The 23,013-nt window shown below is 50.1% G+C and overlaps 1 protein-coding gene across 6 annotated transcripts in view; it reads left to right on the top strand.

Moving 5' to 3' along the window:
- Nucleotides 1–23,013, top strand: part of LOC146830241 (uncharacterized) — a 649,260-nt gene that overhangs the window by 514,760 nt on the left and 111,487 nt on the right. For all 6 annotated transcript variants that reach the window (XM_085604449.1, XM_085604447.1, XM_085604446.1 and 3 more), the window contains exon 12: nt 4,379–4,894. In XM_085604449.1, coding sequence (XP_085460575.1) covers nt 4,379–4,894 — 516 coding nt within the window. The remainder of the gene's footprint in view (nt 1–4,378; nt 4,895–23,013) is intronic.

Raw genomic sequence — 23,013 nt, 5'->3', positions numbered from 1 at the left:
ACTGTCAGAAGTTGCGCTGCCCAGAAGTACAGATGGGTATCCACCATGGCAAGTCCCCATCATACGTGGCTGGAACGCATTTGTTAAATGCAACCCTGGGAGGCTAACTAGCCCAAAGGAACTGTTTCACTGGAGATGCTGGTGTGTTAAATCAGGTTTTCAGAATCTGGAGGGGGAAATTTTGTACAGCATAGAGCAGCCAAGGGAGTGCCATCTTAAACAGTTCAATCCTGCCCATGAGGCCAAGGGGCAATTTGCTCCATCGAGTCATATCCTCCCTTGTCTTATGTAGTAAGGGGTGAATGTTCTGGCTCCATGTGAGCTCAGGCTCCCACAATATATGTAGACCCAAGTACAAGAAGATAAGGCAATGTATGGGTGTTCCCAAAGCCAGATCTCATCTTTTCAGTTCCCCCTAATGGGAACAAACTGGGATTTATCTCAATTCACCTTTAGAGGCGGAGCAAAAGGTGGTTAGGATGTGAATAAACTGGGACCCCGTCTCAGAGGGCCGTGAGAGGAACAGAAGGACGTTTTCTGCCCACAGGGCAATCCTGTCCTCCGTTGCCCCCCCCCCCCAGTCACAGACCCACACCTGCACATCGCACTGGGTCAAAGTCACTAGCGGCTCATTAGCCAGTGCAAAGAGTACAGGGGATAGCCCTGCCGGATGCCCCTCCCGATAGAAAATCTGGGAAACCACTCCATTTATTCTCACCGGTGCCTATGGGGCAGCATACAGTACCTTCACAGAGGCCTGAAACCGTGGGCCAAACCACATCTTTGCTAGAATTTCCTCAAAAAATGACCATGCAGGGTATCAAATGCCTTCTCAAAGTCGATGAGCATAAGCGCTACCGACTCTCCTAAGGAGTGAATTTGTCAATGGCAGAGGCAATTGCAATAGCCGTCTCCACCACCATCCCATTTCCATCCCGTACTCTGGGAGCTATCTAGTCTCTCTGTCTTTGGTGGCTAGCCAGTAAAGCAAATTGCCTGACTTATCCTTCCACTCGTACACACACCTGGTGGAAGCCATCCAGAACTCGCGGGCTTCGTCTACGCATAACTTACACAAAGAGGCCCTCTCCAATCCCAGGCGCCGTTGCATTTGTTCTTTTAGCTGGTCCTGCAAACTCCGCTCCAGGGCCAATATAGAATTTTCAAGTTCTACAATCTTCGCAAGTCTCTTGCGCTCTTGGCCATAAATTTAAGATCAGGTGAGCCCCTGCATAGATGCATTACACACCTCCCACAGCACCCACGGTCTCTTTGTATTCAGGTTCATCTGAAGTTAATCTGTCAAATAGGTGATAAAGAATTCCTCAATGAGGCACCAGGTCTAGCCCCCTTCCGGTGGGGCACTAATGTGTAGTGTAACTGGGGTGTGAGCAGATATTCCCTGCAGGCACCCTCTAAAGACCCCTCCAGAATCACATAGCGCCCACCCTTATCCTGGGAGACTCTAGACACTACCAGGGGTAGGGCTTTATGTAGCAGTATGGAAACCACCCTGGAGCCACAAAAGTACCCGCATGGAACACTCGGTCATAGCCTTTGCGGGACAGAAATGCCTCCAGCCCCCACCAGTCATGGAGGCCTTCAGGACAGACCTCAGCTAAGGGCCTCCATATTATAGTATATATAGAAGTGACAAGTGTTCTTGAAAGTGAGAGCATACATGCGATGCAGGAAACCAAAAGAACAAAACAAACCAGACAGTCCATTTTCTCCCATCTCCCCTCCCACTTTATACTTCACTCCCAGCAGAAGGATCTGTCACCCGAACCCCTGAACTAAAACTACAACAAACTTGGGTTGGTGTCACAAGGCTACAGTGCCAGTGAGCCCGTTCCATCCCCGTCTGAGGAGCAGCATGTCAATATGCAATGGTAGGATACATTGGTGCTGTCGTGCAAGTGCCATATATACCGTGGGCTGTCTGTGGCTGCCTCTCATCCTATGCCTTGGGCCTTGCCCCCCGGGGCTGGTCCTCTTCAGTGGCCCTCTTGGTTGGTCCCCGGAACACAGGCTCAGAGCCCTCCCCCGGTCCCCTCCTCTCCCCCTCCGACTCTGTGGAGATCTCCATGCCCTCGGGGCCCTAATTCTGCTGTCCAGGCCACTTGCACGGTTTTCCCTTGCCCTGATTTCTCTAACCTTGTCCCCGGGGCCCAGAGGGACTGTTCACGGTTCACCCGGTCGCTTGGTGCACCATAAGTGGGTGGTGCTCTGTGAGCCAGGTCCAGGCCTCCTCTAGAGTTTCAAAGACGTGAGAGTTCGATTTATGCAGCTCTCTTAGTGGTGCTGGGTAGAGAAGCATGCAGGGTGTAGATTTTCTGCTTCATTAGATTGTAAGACATCCGCTGGGACTGAACATTGTGGGTGTAATCTGGAAAGATCATGATTCGTGCGTGAGGTGGGCCTGTGCTCTCGCCACTAGTAGGACTGCGTCTGTCTCTATAATTTAAGGATTTCACTATCATAGGGTGAGGTGAGGACCCTGGCAGGGGCTTCTTAACCAGGACTCTATGGGCCCTTTTGATGATGAAGCATGAGGATAATTGGGCCACCTCAAGCAAGGATCGAATCCATTGCTCCAAGAAGGATCCCTCCACCCCCTACGGAAACCGAGAGAAGCAGAGGTGATTCCTTCAGCCCCTGATTTCGGTATCCTCCACATAGTCATGGAGCATCTTCGTATATTGTGTAAGGTGGGCCACCTCAGTGGACAGACCCCTCAACATATATTCCAGTTTGGAGATTCTACCTTCGGCTTCTGTGACCCAGTCTACAGTTGAGCAGAGATCCTTAAGTGTTAGAGACACATCGACCCCCTCCTCTCTGGTCTTGGTCTCCAAAGCCGCTTTAGAGTCCTGAATGGCATGGAGGATGAAGGAAGTGCCATCTCTGCCAACTGTGACTGACTCCCAGAATCCCCACCAGCTGCAATCCTCGCTAATCCAAAGATTGTATTTTTGCTTGTGGGAGAATTGAACGAGTCCCAAACGGCACAGGCGAGTATCTCCGCAACGCTGCTCCGCGCTCTGGCCCTCGCAGTCCAGTAGAGCAGGCGGTTCGCCCTGCTTGCCCCAGTGAGCCTGGGATAGGGCAGCATGAGCAGTTCAGCCACACCAGGCACCAAGGATCAAGTCCAGGACCCGAGCTCCCAATTGCCCGAGGATCACAGTATGTGTTGCAGTGGGCTCACTTCCAATAGGGCCAGTGGGAAAGGAGCCCCTGAGTCTCCACGTCTTACCCGGGGTCAACCCATGCCGGGGCCCTTCACCAGAAGTCCAGGGCCTCACCCAGGCCCCTCCCCGCCGCCTCACAGTTAGACCCCTGGGGGGCCCGAGAGTGGTCTACCGCCTGGTCTTAAAGCGGGTATTGCCCTCCACGGGGGGGGGGGATTTGGACACTCACTGCTCCTCCTCTGAATTTCTCCTAGGCCCCTTCATTCTCACTGATGCGTGCCGTGTTTGCTGTTCTGTCCGGGATCTCCCCCCCCCATCACGTTGCCTTGCCAGCGCCACTGCGGAGATTGTTCAACTCGCACCCATTGCTACCCAGGCCCGCCGCTCAGCAGTCACTGTAGCTGCCACTCCGGGCCTCTAAGCTCAGTTATTCCCGGTTGCTGCTTTGCCGACGATGCTCCCAGCTTACAGGGTGGCTTCCGGGTCCTCTGCTGCACCTCCTCTCTGGTTCCTGCCTCGGATGGATTCGCCCAGTCTCGTCGAACAAGTCGTGGGCCACAATACGGAACTTTGCTTGGCCTGCTGCCTGTTTGAGCTCTACGGGGTGGGAAACCGCAGGCATTTGTGCATCCTGTAGGCAATGTGATTTATTTTCAAATTAGGACTACACCTGATTCGCGGCACAGCAGGTACGATAGGACTTGGCTCCTTCCATACCATGTGAGACACCCACCCCGTGGCGGTCTGTGTTCTCACTGCAGTCTACAGGGACCTGCGCAGGGTTGCTTGTTACTCTCTCCTAGTCACTATTTAAAGATGTTCAACATACTGGCCCACACAGAGCCACAAAAACGTCTCACCACATCCCCAAACCAGCCCATTCACAGGCTCAGAACCAGCATACACTGATCTGCCTGACTGGCCATCTGGCACAGCCAGGCTGCCTGACTGGCCAGTCCGACCATGCTCTTGTCCTTGAAGAGTGGCTAACATATGAAGGCTCCACAGGACCACTGGACAACTTGGATGTGTGGACCAAAGTTAAATGCTGTCAGCCGGCCATTTTTTGTGCCAATTTGTGGTATTGCTGTTTCCATGTACTGCTTTATTTTCAGCATTCACATAATTAAGATTCTTTACTCATGCATAATGAAACGTCTTGATCATATTTGCTTTCTTCCTTGCAGATGCTTTGAAGAAACATTTAAAAAAAGAAAGTGGTGCTGTATCGCACAAGAACTGGCAGGACCAGCACATTCAAAACCCACTGATCGCCAGCCTGGAACCTGCGGATATAAAGAAGATCTTGGGCATGGACAAAAGTGCCAGAGTCCACATTACTGTCCACCAGAACCAGGTGCGACTGCAGGGCCGGAAGTGCGATGTGATGGAGGCCATAATAGAAATAGAGCGGCTCTTGGGTGGCATCCTGCAGAAACGCTGCAAAGACATCCAGGAAGCTAATGTGAGTCTGCAAGTGCAGTGGATGTACCGGCTGGAAGGAAGTTACCACACGTTTGATGCCACCAACAACTGCCTGCTGGAGAAGCAGTATTACCAATATGTCCAGAGTGCCGGCGCTGAGGTCAGGGTGGATGTTACCATCAATGGCGAGAAGGCGAGAGTGGACTATCCCAACATGGTGGCCAAGCTGCATGTGACGAAGAAGTCTATAAGATTGAAGAGAATTGATGTAGCATCAGGTATGACCACATTACAGCATGTACTTTCACCAGTGTGCAGATCTCAAATATCCTTGGTTTTGAATGCATAGAACAGAAAACATTATTTCCATAAGCCTCTTTACCTTCTCTTTGCTTTATTCAAGGAGGGACTAACTACTGGTTTTGCCATTTTAATGGACCAGAATGTGCTTAGGGTTTGAAACAACACTGTTGAGATTAGAACCTGTGAACTGCAGCTGTCAGAGATGTGAAAATAATGTACCTCTGTGTTATCTTCCTAGATTACACTCTGGCAGTGTGGAGTATGGCATTTTCCGACCCTGTTCAAGAAGCCACTGGCAAATAGGGCTACTGGGCCCCAACCATGGTGGTTGAGCTAGTTTGCCACTGATGTCCTGGGCTCCTTGCTTCTATGGCTCTAAGAACTGGGCTGGGTAGAGCTTTGGGCTGAGTACAGCCTTTCCACTCTTGACTCTCAGGGAGGCGAGGGCAGGCAGCGTAAGGCCTCCCAGGGAGGAAGGGCAGCTGGGTTAGAGAGGATTAAACAGCACATGTCTAAAATACTCCTTTTAGTATTGTACATGCCAGGGTGTTTGGACCACAGTGATGACCTCTTTAAACATATCACTAGTTTGCTTTTAATAGTGTCTCCTCTTCCATGCATATTTAGGAAGGGGCATAGACATTCCTAATCAATACATTCTTTTTAATGCGCTCACAGATACCATTAACACTTTACGTTCAGTTTTCACTACTCCATTTCTTATTTTAATGAACTTCACTTAGCCACATCTGATCTGTAACTCTCCTGTTCGGAACATTTTGATCTTCTCCAGGGCCCTTTCTCTTGCAGGAAAACCTCAATAAAGTTGTTTTTAACTTCCACAATTCTTCATAATGAGTGTATATGCTTTCTTTGTGGTGAGAGAAATTGGATTAATTTATGACATGGTTGCATGACCTCACCATGTAACAATGACACAATTATGTATCAGGCCCAGTTAGGTTTATTTATAAAACCTTAGCCCGGCTCTCAGTAGCTGTGCACAGAGCAGTCAGGTTTTCTCAAAGGAACAAGTGCAAAGCATTTCGAAGTACCAAAACAGTAAATAAGAAAAAAACAACACTAGAAAAATCCAACATCAGTTTATAAAAATAGGTTATATTGAACGAACAAAATCCACTGAAGGTTCCGGAGCTATGGATTTTTATATAAACAATAAATCACTGCTTTTCACTAAACACAATAAATCATTGTAATCTCCAGCTGTCACTTTTTAGGGTTAGCCAGAACATACAATTTAAAAACGGCTATCTAGGCCCTCTTTAGTGGCCCAACTCCACTAGGGAGCAAAAAGGTCCAGCGGGACAGTTACTTGCCAGTCTTACCAGTCTCCAGTCCACTGTTCAAACCTTAAGGTGAACGGCTATTAAATCCAATGGAGTGGTCCTGATGCAAGGGATGCAGGATGCTGAAGATACTGGTGATGGAAAAATTGATAAGGTGGGTCTTCCTGTGGCCACCCCTCAGTCCCAGAGTAGGAAGGTGTAGGAAGCTGGGTTTCTGTTGCAGTAACCACCCCACTTTTTGCCAGACTACTGATGCACTTTGACAATGTGCCCTGGGTCCCTGCCAATCAGGTTCCCAGGGCCTGTGTTCTTTCCCTAAACTGTACCAAAACCCAATTGGCATCTCTGCCCACATGTCAGCCCCTGATAAATGGTACCATAGGAACCCAGGGCACTGTGACCAGGGAAGGCCTCTAAGGGCTGCAGCACTTGTTGTGCCCCCCTTATAGGCTCTGTACCTTTACAGTCACCCACTGCCTTTACAGGCTGTGTGTCATGGTGCAGAACAAAGTGAAGAGTCGACATGGCACACATCCCTGTGTACCATGCCTACAACCCATTGCCCTGGCATAGATTAGTCACCCCTCTAGCAGGGTGCACTATACCAGTGGTGAGGGTACAGGTGCATGAGCCATGTACCCCTATATTGTCAAAGTCCATTCTTACACACTGTAAGTGCAGTGCTGCCATTATGAGTACATGGTGCTGAGAGCTTGTCATTACGAACTCCACAGCACCATAATGGCTACACTGAAGACTGAGAAGTTTGGTATCAGCACATTAAACCCACACTGATGCCAGTGTGGGATTTAATGAAAAATGCACTCAGAGGGCATCTTAGACATGCCCCCTGAAAAACGACCAGCCGCTGGTGGGTTCCCTGACTGGTACACACCAGCCTGCCGCCACGAGACATGTTTCTGGACCCCTGGGGTGGAAGCCTTTGCTCCCCCAGTCCAGAAACAAAGCCTTTCATGGGAGGAGGTCTTCACACTTCCCCCAGGCCAGGAAGAACCATCTGTGGCAGGGGAGCTTCAAATGCCTTGCAGTCTTTGTAATACGACCCCCAGCCTCTCCTGCTAGCAGGAGCAGGCCCCCTTCCTGTCTTCTCTCCCTTTCAGTGGGAAGACAGGCAGGAACATTTAAAGCAGCCCAGAAGGTGTTCCGACCTCTGCCAACTCCACCTCTCAGGTGGTGGAGGTGAGGCAAAGCCCACTCTTCAGTGCCCGCCATCTTGCAGATGGCAGGCACTCCCCAATCAGGATTAGTGATTGTGCTCACTCCCCCACGTGGGGTGAGCACACCAAGGGTGTTGCCACCCTAAGGTCCCCTAGAACTCACCCTAAATACAGTATTTAGGGGGCAGCCATGTACCAAGAAGGCAGATTCCCACAACCTAAGAAAAAGGATGAAAGAAGACGCCCAGCAGAGGAGACTGCGGAGAACAACTGACTTGACCCCAGCCCTACCGGACCGTCTGCAGTTTCCGGAGATCCTATGCCAAAAATCGTCTTGTCCTGCAGCCAGCGACCTCCAGAACCATACATGCTGATAGACCCAATTCAGGCAGGAGACTTCTGATCTCTCAAGCCAAAAATGGTTTTATTTTAACTGTCTCCTGCATGAAATTTCATTTTCTACAATAGAAGTCAATGGGGAATTTTCGTTCTCCCGATTTTTTGATTTTGAATCTCCCACGTCCCTGTCCTAAAATGTTGGCATGTATGTCCAGAACCCCTGGGAGGACTGAATGCCTTCAATAAAGACCAGCTCTCCTGTGAACAGCAGCTCTGTTCAGAAGAAAGACTCCGAGCCTGCTGAGGAAAAAGAAACCCAACGCCTGGAACCACCACTGCACCTGTCGCCTGCGGCCCGAGTTTGAGTGGCCCACCGGTCCCAGAGAGGTACCCCAGCACTCCAGAGTCTGAGTTCACCGTGGGTTCACCCCTCGAGGACTCCCCGACGTCGCCTGCAGCCTCTGCACGGAGACCCCCCCCAACAGCGAGTGGCCCGGAAAGGTGAAATCTGACCTCAAAAGACACCCCTGCATCCAGATGCCCTGCACCCTGGAGAAGAGAACCTAAGGTGCACCTACGTCCCCAAGCCCTCCAACTTACCTACCCAGCTGTTAGTTCCTCCCGGAAGTCTTCCTTGAACGAGCCTGCAACTGTAAACCAAAACCGAAAATCCCCATTGAAAACAACAGGGCACCCGACGCCAAAACAGCACCCTGCTCCCAGCTTCCCCTTGTACCGCTGCGGGTGCACTTTGTGTGCAAAACCGGATCTCCCTTTGCCCTGAGCCTAACACCAGGAGCTTTACTCCCACAACTCAGTGGCCTGCTCGTAAGCTGCCACCAACCGGAGGCCCCCATCCCCCTTTCGATAACACTGGGCGTCCGCACTCTGCACCGGGCTGCCCTAGTGCCACTGAGGGTGTAACACAAGTGCATCCTTGACCCTGGGAGAACCCTTGTTCTAACCCCGGAAGTTCAACACCTAAGACCGCTTACTTACCTGGTACTTACCTGGTAACCATTTATTCATTTCTCTCCATAGGGTCCCATTGACTGTTTGTCTCTGAAAACTTTCTGTGTGGAGTTGAGTTGTATGGAAACCTGAAAAATAACAATTATGCAAAACTGATTTTACTTACTTTTTCTCTAGGAAATGTCCCAGTGTGATATCTAGGCCTATCACACTGAGTAGAAAAAGTAATCTAAAAAGTAACTAAAAAGTAATCTATACAGTAATTTTAATACCTTGACTTACGTGTATTTCAAACAACTGCATTTGAACTTGCATTCACTTGTAAATGCTGCATAATATATTGCAAAGCATTTATTTCACTTACCTGTGCCAGGCTTGGCTTGGTTCTAGAAATAAAATAACTTAATAATATTTTTATACAAACAAAATTGGTCTGAGTTCAGTCTTTGAGTGTGTGATATCATTTGCTGATTGAGTGTGTACAACAAATGCTTAACACTACCCTCCGATAAAGCCTTACTGCTCATCTACACTACCACAAATAGAGAGTAAGGTGCTATCTGCTTTTACCTCTGCCTACCTATGTGGTTCCACTGGACTCTGTGCACACTATACCTCACTTTGGTATAGTATATACAGAGCCAGTGTCCTACATTAGTGGATCAGCGGTGGAATATACAACTTTGCATTTGTTGGACTAACTGGTTACCACCTGCCTCACACAACAGGACTCTTAAATTGTCTGTAGATTTCAGATTTTTCTAATTGAACATTTGTTTTCCAAATTACTAAAAGTCTTGTTAGGGCCTTGGTTAAGACCATGTTAGAGTATTAGAAAATAAAAATTCACTTTAGTTAAGGGTAGAGGGGTTAGAACTTTTTTGTGAGAATGTCTCAAAACAAGAACCCAGCTATTAGTGAAGATAACCATGATGACATAGAGGGCCAGGTTGAGGAGCTCGACCTCACCCCTTACCTTCACTTGCCTTTCAAGGAGGTAAGGTCCCTATGTAAAATTAAACACATAACCAGGAGCTGTTGGCTGGGTATGCCAAGGACCACCTATCTGAAAATGGTGAAGACCAATCAGATGAGGAAGAATAAGGAGGGAATCAGGATATGTACCAATCTCCCCACTTCAAACGGAGAGAAGGGCCCAAGTTCCCCTAACTCCAAGAATCAACCTCTGAGCACCTAGAGGCCACACAGGTGGTTCAGGTCCTGGTGAGGACTTTGAGGACAGCCTCAATGAGGAGGACAGCCAGTTAGCCAGGCTGACCAAAAGACTGGATCTAGAAACCAGACTTGTGGCTCTACAGAGGGAGAGAGCAGAGATGGGGCTAGGACCCATCAATGGTGGCAGCAATTGACCTAATAAAGAAAAAGAAGGATCCTATGATCCCAAAAGTTGCAAATGGATTGTCCCTAAATATGAGGAGGGTGAGGTTATCACCAAGTGGTTCGCAGCCTTTGAGAGGGCTTGTGAAGCCAGAAGGGTGAAGAAGACTTACTGGGGGGCACTTCTTTGGGAACTGTTCTCTGGTAAGTGCAGAGACAGACTCCTGGCGCTTTATGGGGCAGATGCTGGGTCTAATGACCTCATGAAGAGAACTCTGATTGAGGGATTTGGACTCACAATTGAGGAATACAGATTAAGATTAAGGGGGGCTCACAAAATCCCAAACCAATCCTGGATTGACTTTGTGGACTACTCAGTTAAAACATTAGGTGGCTGGTTGACTGGAAGTAAAGTGCAAGATTAGGATGGTCTTTATAATTTTTTATGAAAAAACACATATAAAGTAATTCCATTGATAAAAAGATGCATCAGTATCTGGGAGACCTAGGTCCAATTTCTCCCCAAGAATTGGGAAAGAAGGTGGATCATTGGGAGAAGACAAGGGTGACTAGGGCATCCACTGGGGGTGACCAAAAGAAAGGGGTTACCAAACCTCCCCAGAGGAAAGACAGTGAACCCATTAAAGATAAAAGTAAGGAGTCCCAGGTAGCCCCCCAAAAACCTGTCCAGGAGGGTGGTTTCAAAGACACCTCACAAACTAAAACAGGGCACCAAGGTAAGTATTGGGATCCCAACGAGGTATGGTGTCACAACTGTCAAAAGGCAAGACACCACACCAAGGACCCTAGCTATCCTAAAAACAAAGCCCCTAGTGTAGCTCCAGGGGTTGCCAGTGTAGCCTTGGAGGATGGTTCCTCAGATGAGGAAGTCCTCCTAGCCATCAACTGGAAAATGGGCCCAAAAAGTGAGCTGGAAATTCCAGAGGGGAGTAGACACTTCCACCACCTACTGGTGAATGGAATCCCAGCCACTGCCCTGAGAGATATCTGTGCCAGTCACACTGTGGTGCATGACAGGTTGGTACTCTTAAACCAGTATGTCCCAGGGGAAACAAAAAGAGTTAGGTCTGTCCTAGGGGATGTCACTGATAGGCCTGTGGATGTAGTGCTCCTAGAAATAGACGGGTCCCTTAGATGGAGAAAGGTGGTAGTCAGTAAAGACCTCCCCCTTGATTGTCTCCTGGGGAATGACCATCCAGAGGTTGGTCTGAGCCAAAGAGAAGTACTAGTCCAGCGCCAGACCTCACCCCCAGAAACCTGGGGGGGGGCTCAACCTACAGTTAGTGCAGCTAAGCCCCAAAAGAAAAAGAAGAAACAGTGTAGGAAAGGTGGACAACTGTTAGCCACAGTTCAAGTGAGCCAGAGAGATTCTATCCCAGTAAGGGAGAACTCCAAAAGTGACACTGGTGAAGTCCATCCCAAGCCAACAAAAAGACCTGACTAATCAGGCAACTGTCCAGCCTGAGTTGGCGGCTCCTCAGCTGGCAGAACAAAGGGTGGAGGAAGGGTGTTCACTACTGTTGTAAATTGCCCTTTTTGCAGGGTCATCCCTAAACCTTTTGCCTTCCTCCTGTATTTTTTCTGACCTGTTTGTGTTGATGTTATGACTCTGGGCACTTTACCACTGCTGGTCAGTGCTAAAGTGCATATGCTCTCCCTTTGTAAATATGATGTGTGAATTGGTATATCCATGATTGGCTTATTTGGTTTACCTGTTAGTCCCTAGTAGCGTGGCCTGTGTGTGCCCAGGGCGGGTAAACCAAATGCTGCTGGTGGGCCAGCAGCGCTGGTTTGCGCCACCCACAGAAGCAGCTTGTAAAGTGTATCTCAGACCTGCCACTGCAGTGTCTGTGTGCAGTCTAGAACTTCCATCTTGGCTGTGAAGTGCACCCACTTCCCAGCTCCTGACCCTGCCCTTGGCATCATGTAAGCCACCCCTATGGTAGGGTGCATTGTATGTGTAAGGTAGGACATGCTCTGATGTGTGTAGCATGTCCTGGTAGTGAATTACACCCAATTTCGTTTTTCACTACTGTAAGGCTACCTGTTCTCCATAGGCCAGAATGGGCAGTTTGACTATTACACTCTATAGTCCTAACTGACCCCAGGAACATGGTAGAAAAATGAGTTTAGTATGCCTGTCTGGGTTTGGAGTGACAGGGCTGGGGAATTCCAGGAGACAGGGTGAGGTGTCCCAGTGGCGAATGGAGAGATCTGCATCTAGATGGGTGGGAGGAGTTGCACCTGGGACCTGAATAGGGCTGTGCCTTCCCTCCACAATGCTGGCTCCACCTCCTGTGGTGCGTCTGATGTCTCTGCCCTGCACCCTGAAAGGAAAGAAGCAGCCTGGTAAACAAAGTGCTCCAGGACTGAGCAGAACTGGTTCTGGCTGGGTTCAGTGACTTGTGACTCTTTAGAACAAAGACTTTTGGGGTATAAATATTTGTGCTGAAACCCCTACAATTTGTATTGCCCCTGGATCTCAAGACCAACCTCTGTCCGTGGAACTGAAGAAAGCTGCAGGAGAAGACTGTCCTGGTGTTGTGTGCTGTTCCCTGGATTGGCCTGCAGTAGTTTTCATTGGACTGGAAAAAGGAGGGAAAAGGAGCTGTAAGAGAACTTTTTAATCTTGAACCTGCAATCACCCAAGGTCTAGAGAGACAGCTAGCCCCCTGACTGAAGTCTCAGGACCAGTAGACTTAATTTCGTCGCTAAAGCCTCAAAATTATCGCTAAAGCCTAAAAATCATTGCCCCGCACGTTTGCGGCCAGAAAATCATCGCTACAGCTGCTGAGCGTAAAGAAAATCATCGCATCACTGCCGCTGAAGGCTCGCTGGCCTGATCAATGCCCCACACGTTTGCAGCCAGAAAATCATCGCTACAGCTGCTGAGCGTAAAGAAACTCGTCGCATCACTGCCGCTGAAGGCTCGCTGGCCTGATCATCGCCCCGCCGGTTTGCGGCCAGAAAATCATCGCTACAGCTGCTGAGGGTAAAGAAAATTGTCGCATCACTCCCGCTGAAGGCTCGCTGGCCTGATCCTCGCCCCGCACGTTTGCGGCCAGAAAATCATCACTACAGCTGCTGGGCGTAAAGAAACTCGTCGCATCACTGCCGCTGAAGGCTCGCTGGCCTGATCATCGCCCTGCACGTTTGCGGCCAGAAAATCATCGCTACAGCTGCTGAGGGTAAAGAAAATCATCGCATCACTCCCGCCGAAGGCTCGCTAGCCTGATCCTCGCCCCGCACGTTTGCGGCCAGAAAATCATCACTACAGTGGCTGAGCGTCCGGAAAATCGTCGCTAACCCCCATTAGCGAGCGGGCATGACCTGAGCGTGAGGAAAAACATCGCTAACCCGCCGGACCGACATTTCTTGTGGATTATTTGCCAACATCTCAGAACTGTGAGTAAGAGGGGTCGCAGAGACCACTGTCTGAACTGAACTTTACCTTACCCATTGGAACTATTTTTGCAGCATCCAGAGAGAACTATTTTTGTACAGTATTTTCCTCATTATCTGGTCTTGTGATAAGTCTCTATAAATATAACTATTTACTTGGATAACTACCTGTGTTGTGTCCCTTTGTAGTGTTCCTCACTGTATTTACTGTGTATGATCATCAACGCTTTACACACTGCCTCTGAGATTAGCCTAACTGCTCATGCTACGTTACCACAGGGTGGAGCAGGGGTTGTCAAGGGGGTGCAGCCCTTATCTCTGACTTAGAAAGAAGGGTCCCTGCTTGGACAGTGGCCATCCACTGCCAACCAGAGACCTCCATTTCTAACATTGGTGGTCAGTGGTGGGGATCTGGACTTGTGTTGGTGACCGCATACAGTAATTATAGTGTACACTACTAGTGAGTGCAGACCATAACGTGCCACATACGTATTTGAGGATTTTATTTGATTATTTTTTTTTAGAGTCTATTTTTGATTAAGAATGCCAGTTGTTGACACAATGGCCAAGCCCAGAGTTGTTGACCCAGAAGAGTTCTTCTGGGAAGAAGAGAAGATAGATACCTACACGTCCAAGCAGCTAAAATTATTTTGTGAGAAATTTACAGTCCCTACCACAGGGTTCACCAGGAAAGAAGAATTCTGCGAGGCACTGAAGGCCTGGCTAGCAGCCAGGGATGCCCCTAGGAATATGGGAGAGCCTGTGGTGGAGGGAGAGAATGTGGATGAAGTGAGTGAGGTAGTAGGTAGTAAAGCGCTTTCCAGCCCGGGCACAAGTGTGTCAGCGTGGGGTCTGTGCCCAGAGGAGATGGAGGACAGGGAAAGAGAGACACGCCATCATAGGGAGATGGCTAAGATGCAAATAGAAGGTCAGAAGGAGAGAGACCATGAGATCAGGAAGATAGAGCTTGAAATGATGAAAATGAAGCTTGAGCATGAGAGAGCATTGAGGGAGCTGGAGATTGAGGCAAAGAATGGAGAGACCTACAGTCCCTCTGGTGGCAGCATACCAGTAGTACAGACAGAGAGCAGAGTATGCATTCCTAAAGAGGTTGTTAGGGATTTCCACAAAAGAGCGCAGATAGCAGTAGAGGAGAAGTTAGCTTGGGAGGGTAGATTGTTCCCCGAGCGCAGTTTTAATTGTCTGGACTCACCAGTGAGGGTGAGGTCCAGTGGTGGCAGCAAAATTGAGTTATGTAATGATGACAGGGTAGTACGCCCTCCCCGAGAGGTGGCATCTGACCCGAAGAAGGGGGTTGATCTACACCGGGGATTCAAGGATACGAGGTAGCTCCATTGGTGTGCAGTGTCCCTGAGGTGGATTGGGGAACTAGCGCAGGGGCCCATAGTCCTAGTGAGGGGAAGGACACCCTTCCGACTCTAGATGTGAGGTGCAGGGAGAGGGGTTCCCCCGTGGTTGAAGTCCTGGTGTATGAGTGTGAGAATCGCCCAGAAGAGTGTGGGTTGAGTGCTAGAGACAGTCATGTAATGTCTCGCCCATTTCAGGAGAGTGGTGTGGGGTACGTATGTGAGGCACTGGATTGTGAGGTGAAGGTTAGCACCTGCGTGGAACTGTGTAATCCAATTGTGGGAGAGCATATTGTGAGTTCCTGTTTTCCAGAACTAAACCAACACCTGTTGGAGCGCGAGTTCCCTGATCCTAGGGAAATGGCACAGAAGGCAGACCTCTGGGGGAGTACCAGAGGCTCTGTAGAGGCATTAGGGAATGACCATAATAGGAGTGGTTCAGAGGTCTTCCAACCCAGAGGGGTGGGAGAGGTCCGGAGTGATGCAGCTAGGTCCCCCTTGTTGTGAGGAGGTTGTAGGGCCTCACATCCTTTCTCGAGGGAGCAGGAGTGAGACTGGGTTGTTCAACCAAGGGGGTTGGTCCCTGAGTTGGGAAGTCAGGTCCAGGTGTTGTCTGACCTGGAGGGAGGGACAACTGAAAGCAGTGTCCCGACCATTTTTGTTTCTAAGAGCACCACTCCAGGTGGGAGGGTGCAGTATGCTGGAAGGGGGGACTAGAGGGAGGAAGTCCTCGCCTCTGACCCCGGTGCCACCTGAGGGGTTTTCCAGGTTGGTAGATCGTTTGCAGGGTCGAGGCCTTGAACTGGTGGAGGGGTATGTTTCCCTCAAGGGGGGCCTGGGTGCTCCCCAGGATGTCCTGGTGTGCCAGGCAGTCTGTTGCCCAACTCTAGAGGAGTGTGTTGTCCATGGGGGGAATTGGTGTACACCCCCAGAAGTTCTGGGTTGTCACGCACAGGTCCAGCCTAAGGATACAGACCCTGGGTTGGAGGGCCAGTCCAGGGTGTCGCCCCTGACCTGGAGGAAGGGGCAACTGCTAACAGTGCCCCTACCGGTTTGTGTTATGGGGGCACCTCTCTAGGTGGGAGGGTGCAGGGCCCCAGTAAAGGGGGCAGGGAGAGGGCAGCCTCACCACTGACCTTCGCCCAGTCTAAGGGTACAGACCCTATGCTGGGATGCCAGTTGCAGGACAGAACCCCTGAACTGGTGGGCGAATTTTGCCGGACACCTGCCACAGGTGCCCTGACAATTCTGGAAGGGGGTACCGCTCCAGGTGGGAGGGTACCGAGCCCCAAAGAGGAGGACCGGGAGTGGGAAAGCCCACCCCAGTCTATGGCCCCGCCGCTGGGTACAGGCCCGGGGCTGGTGGGTCGGTGTCAGGGTGCATTGCCTGTCCTGATGAGAGGGAGAGTGGACAAAAGGTGCCAGGCACCTGCGCTATTGTCCCCCGCTCTCTGATGCCACCGAGATGTGAGAGCCCTGAGAGGTATAGGGCCTGGGTCTCATTGCTGACTACTGTCAGTGGCAACTGTTGCTTGCTGTCTCTCTGTTGGGACACACCTGTGAGCAAGCTTGGGTTAGGTGCTGCACAGGTGGTGTCCACAGGTGAGGGGAAGAGTTCCCCATTGGTTGTCATAGTGGGCCCTGAGAGTGTGGACCAGGGGATCCCACAGGGTTCGGAGTGGCGTAGAACTGGAGTATGCCCCTGCAGTCGCGGGCCAGATCCATGTTCTATCGCCCAAAGCAGGGAAGCCCATCAAGGTAGTGATTGGTCTCCCCTGCGTCTTGGCTGGAAGGGGGTTGTGTTGGAAATTGTCCTTTTTGCAGGGTCATCCCTAAACTTTTTGCCTTCCTCCTGTATTTTTTCTGACCTGTTTGTGTTGATTTTATGACTCTGGGCACTTTACCACTGCTGATCAGTGCTAAAGTGCATATGCTCTCCCTTTGTAAATTTGATGTGTGAATTGGCTTATCCATGATTGACCTATTTTGTTTACCTGTTAGTCCCTAGTAGCGTGGCCTGTGTGTGCCCAGGGCGGGTAAACCAAATACTGCTTGTGGGCCTGCAGCGCTGGTTTGCGCCACCCACAGAAGCAGCTTGTAAAGTGTATCTCAGACCTGCCACTGCAATGTCTGTGTGCAGTCTAAAACTGCCATCTTGGCTGTGAAGTGCACCCACTTCCCAGCCCCTGAACCTTCCCTTGGCATCATGTAAGCCACCCCTATGGTAGGGTGCATTGTATGCGTAAGGTAGGACATGCTCTGATGTGTGTAGCATGTCCTGGTAGTGAATTACACCCAATTTCGTTTTTCACTACTATAAGGCTACCTGTTCTCCATAGGCCAGAATGGGCAATTTGACTATTACACTCTATAGTCCTAACTGACCCTAGGAACATGGTAGAAAAATGAGTTTAGTATGCCTGAGCTCAGTATATTAAAATACATCTTTTAGTGAAGGTTATTTTTATAATCTGTGTTTGAAAATACCACTTTTAGAAAGTAGGTATTTTCTTGCCTAAGCCTTCCAGTGTGCTCTTCTGTTATGTGTATTGGCTGTCTGGGTTTGGAGTGACAGGGCTGGGGAATTCCAGGAGACAGGGTGAGGTGTCCCAGTGGGGAATGGAGAGATCTGCATCTAGATGGGTGGGAGGAGTTGCACCTGGGACCTGAATAGGGCTGTGCCTTCCCTCCACAATGCTGGCTCCACCTCCTGTTGTGCGTCTTATGTCTCTGCCCTGCACCCTGAAAGGAAAGAAGCAGCCTGGTAAACAAAGTGCTCCAGGACTGAGCAGAACTGGTTCTGGCTGGGCTCAGTGACTTGTGACTCTTTAGAACAAAGACTTTTGGGGTATAAATATTTGTGCTGAAACCCCTACAATTTGTATTGCCCCTGGATCTCAAGACCAACCTCTGTCCATGGAACTGAAGAAAGCTGCAGGAGAGGACTGTCCTGGTGTTGTGTGCTGTTCCCTGGATTGGCCTGCAGCAGTTTTCATTGGACTGGAAAAAGGAGGGAAAAGGAGCTGTAAGAGAACTTTTTAATCTTGAACCTGCAATCACCCAAGGGCTAGAGAGAGAGCTAGCCCCCTGACTGAAGTCTCAGGACCAGTAGACTTCTTTTCGTCACTAAAGCCTCAAAATTATCGCTAAAGCCTAAAAATCATTGCCCCGCACGTTTGCGGCCAGAAAATCATTGCTACAGCTGCTGAGCGTAAAGGAAATCATCGCATCACTGCCGCGGAAGGCTCGCTGGCCTGATCATCGCCCGCACGTTTGCGGCCAGAAAATCATTGCTACAGCTGCTGAGCGTAAAGAAAATCATCGCATCACTGCCGCGGAAGGCTCGCTGGCCTGATCATCGCCCGCACGTTTGCGGCCAGAAAATCATCGCTTCAGCTGCTGAGCATAAAGAAAATCGTCGCATCACTGCCGTGGAAGGCTCGCTGGCCTGATCATCGCCCGCACTTTTGCGGCCAGAAAATCATCGCTTCAGCTGCTGAGCGTAAAGAAAATCGTCGCATCACTGCCGCTGAAGGCTCGCTGGCCTGATCATCGCCCCGCACGTTTGCGGCCAGAAAATCATCGCTACAGCTGCTGGGCGTAAAGAAAATCGTCGCAACACTGCCGCTGAAGGCTCGCTGGCCTAATCATTGCCCCGCATGTTTGCGGGCTGAAAATCATCGCTACAGTGGCTGAGCGTCTGGAAAATCGTCGCTAACCCCCATTAGCGAGCGGCCGTGACCAGAGCGTGAGGAAAAACAACGCTAACCCGCCGGAGCGACATTTCTTGTGAATTATTTGCCACCATCTCAGAACTGTGAGTAAGAGGGGTCGCAGAGACCACTGTCCTGAACTTAACTTTACCTTACCCATTGGAACTATTTTTGCAGCATCGAGAGCGAACTATATTTGTACAGTATTTTCCTCATTATATGGTCTTGTGATAAGTCTCTATAAATATAACTATTTTCTTGGATAACTACCTGTGTTGTGTCCCTTTGTAGTGTTCCTCACTGTATTTACTGTGTATGATCATCAATGCTTTACACACTGCCTCTGAGATTAGCCTAACTGCTCGTGCTACGCTACCACAGGGTGGAGCAGGGGTTGTCAAGGGGGTGCAGCCCTTCACTCTGACTTCGAAAGAAGGGTTCCTGCTTGGACAGTGGCCATCCACTGCCAACCAGAGACCCCCATTTCTAACAACTACCAAGTGTAGTTACCTCCTACACTAAACAGCAGACAGGCCACCAGACCCCAAAAAAGCCTGTAAGTTAGCCACTTCACCTACCAGTGAAGAGCTAAAGTTGTGGTTCTGGACACTGACAGCTGTCAGTAGCCTCTGCTGGGTGTTAGTCTTCATAGCAGCACTGTCCTTAGCATGGTGGCCTAGCCCCTTGCCAAATAGCAAGCTAGGCCCCCGACCCTATTGGTCATGGTGGGGTTGCTCAAGCTGTGGGTGACCTCTGAGGATAAACTGTGCCTTGCCCTAGCTAAGTTAGAATTTGCAGCGGTAGGCACCTCTGAACCCAAACTAAAAAGACGGGGTGAAGACACTAAAGAGCTAGGAAAGGAGCATTGGGAATTAGGGCCTGAAACTGTTGAGGAAGGCCAGCTCCCCAAAGGGACTGACCTGGACAGAAGGATGTAAGGCAGAGTAGACCCTGCAACTTTCAACCCACTTCCTCTACTCTTCCTCAGCTGAAAGGCTAGAAAGACTCACCCAGGTTTGGCAGAGTCTCCTGGCCTTTGGGCTGGGGGGTTTTGTAGGAAGCTGGGTTTCTGTTGCAGTAACCCCCCCCCCTTTTTGCCAGACTACTGATGCACTTTGACTTAATGTGCCCTGGGTCCCTGCCAATCAGGTTCCCAGGGCCTGTGTTCTTTCCCCAAATCTGTACCAAAACCCAAATAGCATCTCTGGCCACAGGTCAGCCCCAAGTAAATGGTACCATAGGTATTCAGGGCACTGTGACCAGGGACGGCCTCTAAGGGCTGCAACACTTATTGTGCCACCCTTGAAGGCCCTGTACCTTTACACTCACACACTACCTTTTGGTGCAGAACAAAGTGAAGAGTCGACATGGCACACATCCCTGTGTGCCATGCCTACAACCCACTGCCCTGGCATAGATCAGTCACCCCTCTAGCTGGGTGCACTATACCAGTGGTGAGGGTACAGGTGCATGAACCCTGTACCCCTACAGTGTCTTAGTCCATTCTTAGACACTGTAAGTGCAGTGCTGCCATTAAGAGTATATGGTGCTGGGAGTTTGTTATTAAGAACTCCACAGTACCATGGCTACACTGAAGACTGAGAAGTTTGGTATTTAACTTCTCTGCACATGAAACCCACACTGATGCCAGTGTGGAATTTAATGAAAAATGCACTCAGAGGGCATTTTAGAGATGACCCCTGAAAAATGACCAGCCTCTGGTGGGTTCCCTGACTGGTACACACCAGCCTGCCGCCACGAGACATGTTTCTGGACCCCTGGGGTGGGAACCTTCACTCCCTGAGCCCAGAAACAAAGCTTTTCCTGGGAGGAGGTGTCCATACCTCCCCCAGGCCAGGAAGAGCTATCTGTGGCAGGGGAGCTGCAAAGGCCTTGCAGCCTTTGTAATGTGACCCCTAGCCTCTCCTGCTAGCAGGAGAAGGCCCTTCCTCCTTTTCAGCGGGAACATTTAGAGCATCCCAGAACGTGTGCCCACCTCTGCCAACTCCACCCGTCAGGGTTAGGGAATGTGCTTACCCCCCCCCCATGTGGGGTGAGCACACCAAGGGTGCAGTCACCTTCAGGTCAGTAGTCCATTGGCTACTGACCCCAAGACCCCTAAAACGCCCCCTAAATACAGCATTTAGGGGGCAGCCCTGAACTAAGAAGGGAGATCCAGACAATACAAGAAAAAAAAGAAGAAGAAGGGCCAAACAGCTGTGCCGAAGCTAACAAGAGGAAGATGCCAACTGACTTGGCCCCAGCCCTACTGGCCTGCCTCCACCTCGAACCTGCTCCTGCGAAATCCTGATGTGTCGTGCAGCCAGCAACCTTGAAAACCCCAGAGGACCTGCCTGCCTTCAACCACAAACACTGTGTCTCCTGTGATCACCGGATTTGTTCACCACCAACCTCTGGCTCCGGCCGGAAACCGCAAATCCGCACCCCTCTGCACACGCCGTCCACGGCCTGAGCTCGAGTGGGCAAACACCATGAGGGGGTCTCCCCGGCGATCCTGACCCAAGAACTGGTGATCCCTGACCAGCCTCCAGCCGACACCTGCAGCCTCAATCCAGAGGGTTCCCCCATCCGCGACCAGGAGCTGGTAAGAAGATCCAACCCTAAAAGTCACCTCTGCACCCGATGCCCCACGGCCTTGGGTGGCCCAACCGATGGTGCCTAACGAACCCCCAGCATCCCAACTTACCTCTCGAAGTGGTGGTCGCACCCTGAAGACCTTCGTCCCGAGCCAGCAGTGCCTTTGCAAACTGAAGGTTCCCTATTGCAAACAACAGGGCGCCCGACGTCCAAACAGCACCCTGCACCCGGCCGTCCCAGTGTTGCTGAGGGTGCACCTTTGGTGCTACTTTGTTTCCCCATTTGCCCTGAGCTAAAGTCCAGGAGCTTTGCTCCAACAACCAAGTGGCCAGCTCGTCAGCAGCCACCAAGTGGAGGCTCCCTATCGCCCTTTGGACAACATTGGGCCTCAGCACTCTGCACCCGGCCGCCCTAGTGCCGCTGAGGGTGTAACAAGAGTGCATCCCTGACCCTGGGGGAACCTCAACTCCCACTACCAAATACTTACCGTAAAAGCGATAACACTATTTTCCTCCATAGGATAACATGACTGTTTTTCTTGGAAAAGTTTCTAAGTGTTTAGTTTGAAAATCTAAAGGAATTCTTTAAAATTGTACTAACTAACAAAACGATTTTACTTACCTGATTACAGGAGATCTCCCAGTGAGTATCCAGGTATACTGCACTGTGTAAGAAAAGTAATCTCAAAAGTAACTTACCTGTAGTTTTCTTAAAAATCCAACACAAAGTATATGTACAGTATTCCACAGTATTGTATTACCAGTAATTCAAACTGTAACCATTCCAAAGTACATTTACAACTGCATTTCCGAACTGTATATTTACTTCAAAGTAATTATCACTTACCTGTGCCAGGCTTGCTTGGTTCTAGGAAATAAAATAACTAAAAGAATCATTTTATACAAAAACCAATTGATCTGAATTTCAGTCTTTGAGTATGTGATATAATTTGGTGCTTGAGTGTGTACAACAGATGCTTAACACTACCCTCTGATAAAGCCTTACTGCTCGACCACACTACCACAAATAGAGAGTAAGGTGCTATCTACTTTTACCTCTGCCTACCTTTGGGGTTCCAATGGACTCTGGTATAGTATATACAGAGCCAGCTTCCTACAGGAGGTTGTCCTTGACTCCAGGGGTTAAACTCTCACAACATCTAGTTGGAGTCTGGCGCAGGTCCAGTTGATATTTGTCAATTGGTCTCCAGCTGTAGCAATACTAGGAGTTTCCATTAGACGCCAATAACATCCCAGCAAACTTGGGGGGCATCTCGTGAGAGGTCAGGACTCTATCTCCCAAGCTGCACCTCGCTGTCCAGCTGCTGTCCAACTTCTTGGCACTGGGTCCACAAAGGAGCAGACTTCTCAGCTTTCATGACCCTCTAGCTCTAACAGGGAGTCAGCTAACTGACTATTGGAGTCACCTAATTTGTATGGTACCTGGTACCCCTGGGCAACTTTCCCACGTGTAAGAGCACCGCAGACACTCTACTCTCTTTGCTAACACACAGGTGCAGCAGGAGCAGTCGTTCTTGGTGCAACCTGTCTTTGAGTGGTCCAGTGATCAGCAGGACACTCTTTCATCAGTCTTCTGTCCAGTACAAATTTGATCTGAGGTCTAGATGCCATGTGTACCACTTTTATGCCCACTGCCCGCTCAGGGGGTGGCGGCGTCTAGCCAATTGGCCACTCCCGCTTGATGACAACTTCCTGTGAAGTGTGGCATCTAGCTTTCTCAGTATACCCTATTCGTCCCACTTTCAAGATGCCAGACATTCTCTCTGTGTCTGGAGAACCCGAGCCCCTCTAGAGGTGTGGCTGCTTAGGGCTAATCTCCTTTTGGGAAACGAGTTTGGC

The sequence above is a fragment of the Triturus cristatus genome, chromosome 5_1 (assembly GCF_964204655.1).
Source record: "Triturus cristatus chromosome 5_1, aTriCri1.1, whole genome shotgun sequence".
Taxonomy (NCBI): Eukaryota; Metazoa; Chordata; class Amphibia; order Caudata; family Salamandridae; genus Triturus; species Triturus cristatus.
The sequence above is the reverse complement of the archived record's forward strand: the minus strand, read 5'-3'. Positions and strand labels throughout refer to the sequence as shown.